Source organism: Nematolebias whitei, chromosome 8, assembly GCF_014905685.2.
Source record: "Nematolebias whitei isolate Nwh7 chromosome 8, NemWhi1, whole genome shotgun sequence".
In the NCBI taxonomy this organism is placed as follows: Eukaryota; Metazoa; Chordata; class Actinopteri; order Cyprinodontiformes; family Rivulidae; genus Nematolebias; species Nematolebias whitei.
Window position 1 is genome coordinate 3,521,914 of NC_056505.1, and position 8,930 is coordinate 3,530,843.

Consider the following 8,930-nt stretch of genomic DNA (forward strand, 5'->3'; position numbering starts at 1 on the left):
CTGTGGCTGACTTCCTGCCTGCGTGGCTGACTTCCTGTCTCTGTGGCCTGCGTGGCTGACTTCCTGTCTCTGTGGCTGACTTCCCGTCTCTGTGGCTGACTTCCTGTCTGTGTTTCAGTGGTTCGAGGAGAAGCAGCAGCACTTTGAGAATCTTGACGTTCAACTGAGGAAACTTCACGCCAGCGTGGAGTCTCTGGTCTGTCACAGGAAAGGTAATGTCCACTTCCTGTTAACAAAATAAAAGCATCATACACTTCTTGCGCCTTTTAAGACTTTCAGATTTGTTCAAACTTTTTGCTGTAACTCATTTTTATTTTCAGGCTGTTTATTTTTGGCTGCTTCCTGTAGATCAGTAAAAAGTGAAAATTTCAAAATAAAAGTTGTTCTCATGAAACCACACTTGAAGCCAAAACGACTAAACTTTATTTGAAGCCATCTTTATTTAACATCTATAGTAAAATAACTGTTTTTTCCTGTTTTATGGTCATTTTGACTCTGATTTGTTTTGATCTCGTCCTCAGAGCTGTCGGTGAACACGGCTCAGTTCGCCAAGTCGGCGGCCATGTTGGGGAACAGCGAGGACCACACGGCTCTGTCCCGAGCTCTGTCCCAGCTGGCCGAGGTGGAGGAGAAGATCGACCAGTTGCACCAGGACCAGGCCAACGCCGACTTCTACCTCTTCTCTGAGCTACTGGGAGACTACGTCCGGCTCATCACCGCCGTCAAGGTGCGAACGCCGCCACGAAAACACACCTGGAACAGGAAGTTGGTCCAAAACAAACACAACTTTTCTCCTGAATCACCTGCAAACATTCTGAATGGACGACAGGAAACAAATAAAATGTTTAAACTAAGAAACTATTCAATTTTTAGGAGAAAACCAGGTAATGAAGAATTCATTAATATTATTTATTATTGGCAACTCGTCTGTTTGAAGCCCAGGAGCAACAAAACGTGAGCGGTACCGATCAGAACCAACTGGAGGAACATTTTGTAATGAAATAAATTAACGATCAACAAGTCAGACGTCTGCGTATAAAAGTAAACTTTTAGAAGTAAAGATGGGCCGAGGCTCAGCATGGTTTCAACATTTGATCTGTTTCCTTTGATCTACTGAGAATAAATGTTTTTAAAACTGTCCAACGTTCAGGTAGGGACGTGGTAGTCTGTCTGTCAGTAAAATATCTCATGAACCAGCAGATTGATGAAGATGACTCTCAGATCATCGAATGTTCAAAGTTAGATGAGAATAAAACGAGTTAAACTCAAGTCGGTTTGATAAATATTGAGCTGAAGTTTGTGGTAGTAGCTGAGGGTGGTTCCCAGCTCACCGTCTGAGGGCCGACACGTCCTGAGGTCTTTGTCCCAAAGCTCGGAACGCGACCGTGATACGCATTCTGTTAGCGTCTTCTATTAGTTTTAAAACTGTGTGTGTGTGTGTGCAGGGCGTGTTTGACCACAGGATGAAGACGTGGCAGAAGTGGCAGGACACTCAGATGTTGCTGCAGAAGAAAAGAGAAGCCGAAGCCAAACTTCAGCTCACCAACAAGCCGGACAAGCTGCAGCAGGCCAAAGACGAGATCAGAGAGGTGAGTCGACCCGATCGGGCCGGCCGGCGCCGGCGCCGCCGCCGCCGCGCAGGTTCATCGTTCTGAACCAGACGGCAGCTCTGCCAGAAGCTGAGCTGTATCGGTTCTGTGGGTCCGGTGGACCGGCTGGTGGAACGGGTCCTGATGGTTTGACCCGAGTCTCTTTCAGAATAAAACTCCGTTAATACGTGGCCTGGAACTAAACCTTCAAATTAATTTACAAACGTCACACTCGCCTTGAATTTAGAGTTGATTCGTTTAAAGCTAAGATGCAAATGTTTTATTATTTATAGCTGAAGGTTGTAAAAGTCTTTAAGAGGCCGTACGGCTGCTTGATATGGAAATAATAATAATCATAGCAATGATGTCATCATGATGATGGAAAAGGAACTTTCTCTTAAATTAACATATTTATTCAAATGTAACAAATAAAACCACAGATTCCAAAACAAAATCTGTTTTTTTTTTTTTTTTTTTATCGAAGTTTTAGTTTTTCTAAATTCCACGTTTAAAGCAGCTTACCGTGCAGTGGACGGATACATTTTTAAATAAAACAAGAAAAGATTCAAAACTTCAAGGTTTTTGATCGTTTTTCAACAAAATTCAGAAAAATACTAAATAGTATTAATAAATACAAATACTAAATTAGTTCAGACGACACGAAGACCCTTTAATTAAAACAACATCCAAACTACAAAATGTATTTAATTGCGCAGCTCCAATAAAAATGTATTTTATTCTTTAAAGCTGATTATTTAAAGGTTTTAACTTGTTTAAAATTGGCTCCAGCCGCGCTGCTTTCTGCGCTTCTTTAGGATTTGAGGCGTGTTTTATTTTTTAGAAAGGACCGGGCAGCTGGGGGGAAATCATTCCCTGCTCACGTCCGTCCGTGATGGAGCTGGTTTCTCACGTCGTGCTTCAGGACTCCGCAGCAGACGCTCCTCGCTCGGCTGAATAAACTCAACCTTCGGCTCGCTCCACTGAAAACTTCTTCCAGCCGAACGACAAACAGCCGAGCTGAAAAAAAAAACTCTTTATTAGAGCTTCTGCTGGAGCTGTCACGGCCCAAATTCATCTGTCAGGATCTCTGCGAGGTCGGGGGTCTGAGCTGCTGTCAGACGGGGGGGCGCTGTCAGAAGCTGCAGGCGTGGACAGATCGCAGTAGAGTTACAACCAGCGTTTATTTGGAGCCGACGAGGGTTTCTGCGCCTGTCAGGAGTCCAGTTTTGGTTCTTTTCTTTGACAGCAGCTTTTTCTGACTTTTACTTGTTGCTGCAGAGATCTGAGCTGGATCTGCAGCAACACGAGGAGGAAACGAACCTTCTCTGAAGAACAGGCCCGGCCTGCAGGACGGAGGTCCACCTTTAGACCCTTCGATGCTGAGTGACGATGCTGGACATCACTTTTTTATGATACCGTCTTGTTCTTGTTGGTGACAACGCATTTTAGATGCACGTTTTGTTCAGTTTTTAATTTAAAATCAATGTTTAGATTCTGGAATTTAGGAGACATAAAAAGGATATATGTTCATTTAAAAAAAAAAATCAAAAGAAATTAAATGTTAGTTATTAAAAGTACTTTTGCAGGTGACCATTAAAATAAATGTAAACATTAAAACCATGAGTGTGTTTCTGTGCTGCCCCCTGTGGGCCCAAACAGGAACTACACCCAGGAGTCAAAACAGCTGGAAAACTAGAATAAAACACCAAAATCACGCCCAAACATCTGGTTCTGCTTCACTTTCCACATTCAGTTAAAAAGCATCGCATTCATTTTCTCTTTTTAACGCTTTAAAAAAATAACCTTTTTTTAAGATCAAAACAGAAAACAAAACGCACAAAATAAGCCTTAAAATGAATTAATGCTGTTTCTACACTGAGAACCAAACTGACAAACATGGAAGAAAGTGCACATTTTGTTACAGTTAACGGAATTACTTGAGCAGAAAACTTTTTGTTTTATCACAGAAACTTGTGATTTTCTAATAATTGTAGAGTTTAGGTGAAAATCTAAACTTTTTCCAAGTTGTTTTATGCTGTTTAAAAAACTTTGTCTAAAATACAACGGAACCAAAGAGAAATGGTCGTTTTCATTTGTTTTAGGAAACATTTAAAGTTCGTCGTTCTGATGAGACGTTTCACCTGAAACTTGTTTTTAAGCAGACAGGACAAGTTAAATTACTCACTTTATTTCTTTATCGCATTAACAACTTTACATGGAACTCTATGTTGAAGTAACCAACAAATAAAAACATAATTCGATTTTGGCGTTTTTGGCGCGGCTCGTCCGGCGGCCTGTTCTTTACGACGCGGGTTAGTTTTTATTTCCGAGCTTTTTGTTTCTCCTCGCTCTCTTTGCTCTCATGTTTCTGGGTCTTTGGTTCTGGAAGCTCCGAGTTTTATTTCCCAGCCTCTTACATTTTGTTGCATTTCCCTTGCTGCCATGCCGTCCGATCCAGGAGATTTCCGAGGTAGGACCGTCCCCGCCTGTCTGTCTGTCCATGTCCTGTCTGTCTGCCTGCGCCTCTTTCTTTGCCTCATTGTTTAGTATTATTTAGCTCAGGCTAGTCATCTTTTGGTTTGGATTTTGAGTGAGCGACCATCCCCCGTCACATGAATTGGTTTATGAGCAAAACTGACAAACTCCTGAACTTTGATAAAATTCTGTTTTAACACAAGTTTAAACATTTAAACTTCATGAAGCAGACGCTTGTGTTTTATTTACTCAGTTAAAAGTTGTTTGTTTATTGTTAAAACAAACGTCAAGGATGCTGCCCCGCCTCGAACGTCTATCTCTGCTCTGATTGGTCGGCTCCAGTGGTCTGATCAGACACCGACCAATCGGAGTCCGCTCTGTTCAGAATTCAGAGTTTCTCATTGGCTAAAAGTTGCTACATGCCTCAGAGGGCGGGGTCATGTTCCAGGAAGTGATTAAATGAGCAGTTAAAAAAGAAAAGCTTAACAACTTTAGGAACATTTTAATAAGATCATATTATTCAAAAGTCTGATTTTATGGAGAATTTAATCACAAACTTGTTCATGTGACGACTTTCACCCGTAGTGCTTTTAATCCTGACTAGACGTTTGTTTTTCCTTTGCAGGTTTATAACTATTAGGAAACATGCGAAGTCTTTGTTTATTTTTTTGTTTATTTAAAACCTGTTTTAAGATTAGTTAATACAAACCGGGATGCCAGTCTTCAGGTCCAACAACACAGAATCAATCGTTTATTCAGTGTTTTATATTTATTTACTTGTTGGCACAAAATCTTCAAATAAGTCCAAGTATATAAACAAAACAGTTAATTTTATTAAACCGTCATTAGCAGCGATCAACCAACACCAATACCTTCAAAGTCTACTTATCGTTTTTTTTGTAACTGATCGTTTTAACGTGACAATTACTCCGTTTATTTAATGAAGCGCATCAAAACCGGTTTGGAATCATTGATCTATGAAAATGATTGAAGATTGATTTTAAATAAATTCTTTCATTGTCTTAACCCGACTCATTTTGTTAAGCGTTTAGTAAAAGTTAATAATTTAATACCTTGCTATTATCTAACAAACGCAAATCTGGTTAATTGATAAATAACTGATGTTTGTATGGGGAAAACATAAAATCGTCATTTATTATGTTTTAACTTTTGAAAACCAGAAAGCGTTTCTCTGTGGTAAAATATAGTTGTAAGTTTTTTTTGTTTGTTTGTTTTTAATAACTGTAGGAGAAACAAGTTAAAATGTAAACATATTCCAGATGTTCACCTGTACATGTTCGACACGAACGCTCGCTTGGGAAAATAAATGAAAACATTTTCCCATAAAATGATAAATTCTAGCGGTGACCTCCAGGTCTGAAAAGCAAAGCCAATGAAAACGTGTTTAGATTCATTATCTTCTCGGTAATTATTTTGACATTAAGGCGATGATCTCAGGCCTTCGTTTCGTTGGTAACATGAATCAGGTCATTTTTCTGAGTTGGTCTGAGACCTGGTTTCCAAAGACCAGGAAGTTGACGGTTTTCCCAACTGTTTTCCTGCAGGATCTGTTTTACTGAAGAACAATAATATGAGCTATTTTCACATGTTCAGTTTTTTAAGGTCGACACTCAGTGTTTGGGACTCTTATTGTGAAAGGTTGTCCAGGAAGTAAGTCTTGCTACTTAAAATTATAATTGAAACAATAATCCCCGGATGGTTCGGTAATTTATTGGTACGTGTTTCATTTTTAGTCCCATGTTCCGTAAAGACCAAATTAAATGTTTCAAAGTTGGAAATGTATTTTAGATTTGTCTTCAGTGAATAAATTTCCTAAATTTTAAACCAACTCCGTTTTTGTTTGTCCGCCAGAACAAATCCAAACTTGGATTTTTACCAAACTAAACCATTTATTAATTGTTCCGTTTAACGGTGTGAGTGGGTTTTAGTTATTTAAAGTCCGACTGAACACAAAACGAGAATATTTTCATCTTGTCTTCATGTTTTGTAGCTGGAGGGAAAAGTCCAACAGGGCGAAAGAGACTTTGAGCAAATCTCCAAAACCATCCGGAAAGAAGTCGGCCGCTTCGAGGTCGGAACGTCGAAACGCAGTTTGGTGATTTAACCGTTGAGTCAAATAATTCACTGAAGGTTGTTTCTCCAACAGAAAGAGAGAGTGAAGGATTTTAAAAGCATCATCATTAAATACCTGGAGTCCCTGGTTCAAACGCAGCAGCAGGTAAAGTCTTCGTTTCCTGGATTAAAAATTAAAGCTGCAAACGGTTCGATTAAACATCAGCCTCGGATTTATACCTGAAAATATGAAATTATTGAAAAGCAGCGGTGAAGAACATTTTCAAACGATTTGATTGCTTTTTATGTGGAGTTTGAAACTGATCCAGAACCTGTTTGCTCTCGTCCTGCAGCTCATTAAATACTGGGACGCCTTCTTACCTGAAGCCAAGGCCATCTCGTAAACAGACAGCCCCCATCAGACTACATTACCCACGATGCACCTCCCCTCTCCCTGCTCCGGAACCAGATCAGCACGACTCAACGGAGTGCGACAGAAAATCAGCTCCATGTTTCTCTGCAGGTTTAAAACAAAGTTGATGATTTTTGTTTAGTGTCGCAGCTGAACTCTGCTCAGCTTCCAAACGACCGGAAAAACGTTCGTAAAGTCCGATGAAATAAATAAATCACAAATCTGAGGTCGGTGACGACTTGAAGCGCTGCTGAGAGTTTGATCAGTTTATTCCAACAAACGTACAGAACCAACTATTTGAACTTTAGTATTTAGGGATAATTCCTAAACTTGTCAAAGTTCAGGGGAAAGAAATGGCTCCTGGGAGAGTTCTTGTCGTTAAAAGTGGGGAAATAAAACCGTTTTTAAAAATAAACCCAACAAGCCGACTCCGAAGGATTCTGAGAATTCACACAATTTGAAGTGTTTTTGTTGTAATCTAACTTTTTATTGCATGAATTCATGACTGAAGCATGAAAACTTCCTGTTTTTATGCTAAACTAGCAGCTCCAAGAGGAGAACCGTTCAGTTTTGGATTAATTTACGAGGTTTCACGTTTCCTGCTCGTCCAAAACGAAGTTAAAAAGTGAGCTGTAGGAGGACGAAACCGTTTTGTTGTTTCAGCTTTGAGTCCACATAGAAACAAAGTTTTAATTCTGATAAGTCGTTTTTGAAAACCGCCTCCAGAGTCAAAAAGTTTCAAAACACCCTCGTTTCTGTGTGGATGGCCAAAACACAACTTTTTGAAAATGATGCCGTAGCTCCACCTCCGACCTCACCAATGACCCGAGAGCGTCCTCTTCCTCTTCTTCGTGTGTTTGATTTAAGTGACGTGTTTCCTGTTTTCGGTGTGGGCGTGTCACAGCGCCGCCTACAGGCCTGGAAGAGTTTCTGCGTTTTCATGTAGAAGAAAACTTTTCTAAAAACGGTGCCGTGTCTTCAAGGATGTTGCTGGTGAGAACGTATAAAAAAGATGATTTTTGAAAAATGTTTCTCTGGGGATGAGGCTCAAATTTACAAACTACACAACTATATAAAAAAATAATGTTCTTTAATTGGGAATTGTGCAACTTTTGATTGAATCTAAAATGTTTTTTTAGGCCCTTTTTAAAGAGTAAAAGTCCAGAACGACATGAAAAATACAATTATTGAAAATGTTCTTTCAAAATGAATCATTTATTCAAATTCAATCCTAACCATAAAAACTACAACGAACCAGTTTCAGGTGCAGAGAAACGAGAGTTTTTTTGTAATTAAAGCTAAATGTCTGAATAAATTCCTGGTGACAGGCCGGAAACATGATGGAGCTCAAGTTTTGTTCCACGTCTACAAATGCAGAACGAATAAAGACCAGCAGCGCAAAAAACTGATGCAAGAAGTGGAATTAAGACTAAATGTTTTTTAAAAGTTGAAAATTGGGAAAATCTGGACATTTTTAAGACTTCTTGAAGCCTAAAATAAAATAATTACATTTAGGACCATTCAAGACTGCAGAAACAGTTTGATGAAACAAATCTATTTCACTGGGGAATGTACAAGTTAAGGAAATAATTTTAGTACCTGAATAATAAACATTTCTTACAAACTGGATTCCAACTCTTTACCCTGAAATGATGTGAAGTTTCCTGCACAAAACTAAAGTAAAACTGAAAATGACCAAGAGTTTAGAGGGTTTCTTCTGATTTGAAACCAATAAAAATATAAATTAAATATTTTATACATTCGTCAGTAAACTTCCCTGAACGTCTCAGTAAACTGAGGAACTTCATGTTCTTCTTAAAATGTTATTTAATTAACTTTCAAATATTTACCACTCCAAACTTGCATTTCGTTTTCCCTTCTCATCTTGCCCACAAAGATCCTCTATACACGTTCCTAAAAACTACATTACCCATGAGCCTCAGCAGCAGGAGAATAAAAACATGAATTATTTCTCTCTTCAGTGAGTTCTGCTCAACTTTAACATCGTTTTTCTGTTTTCTGCCCGAAAACTGAACGGAGTTTTTTTACACTCCTGATTTATTGTTTATATTTGTTTATTTCTGGAATAAATGTTTTGTTTGTTTTGTTTAAACCTTCAAAACAAAACATCTGAAGATCTTTTTTTTTTGTTTTGAAACTCAAAACAAACTGATTTGAAGTTGGTGATGAAGAACGACTGACGCCATGTTTTAGTCTTTTTATTTCATTAAAAGCTTATTTGTTCAGTTCTCACCCCCTGTCTGACCTTTCACAATAAGAGCTTGTGTTTTTGTTGCCAAATGATCGAAAGTGAAGGCAACTGTTCCTGTAGAAGAATCTCTTGTTCTGGTTCTGTTGACTGGTCTGAACGTCATGGTTAA

At 38.9% G+C, this 8,930-nt stretch overlaps 1 protein-coding gene across 1 annotated transcript in view; it reads left to right on the forward strand.

Annotated features, from left to right (window-relative positions):
* snx2 (sorting nexin 2) overlaps positions 1 to 6,992 on the forward strand; it is a 19,225-nt gene extending 12,233 nt beyond the window's left edge. The window contains exons 10-15 of the mRNA XM_037680137.1: positions 119 to 212; positions 522 to 727; positions 1,446 to 1,589; positions 6,076 to 6,156; positions 6,232 to 6,303; positions 6,491 to 6,992. Coding sequence (XP_037536065.1) covers positions 119 to 212; positions 522 to 727; positions 1,446 to 1,589; positions 6,076 to 6,156; positions 6,232 to 6,303; positions 6,491 to 6,541 — 648 coding nt within the window. The 3' untranslated portion in view covers positions 6,542 to 6,992. The remainder of the gene's footprint in view (positions 1 to 118; positions 213 to 521; positions 728 to 1,445; positions 1,590 to 6,075; positions 6,157 to 6,231; positions 6,304 to 6,490) is intronic.
* The last annotated feature ends 1,938 nt before the right edge of the window (positions 6,993 to 8,930 follow it).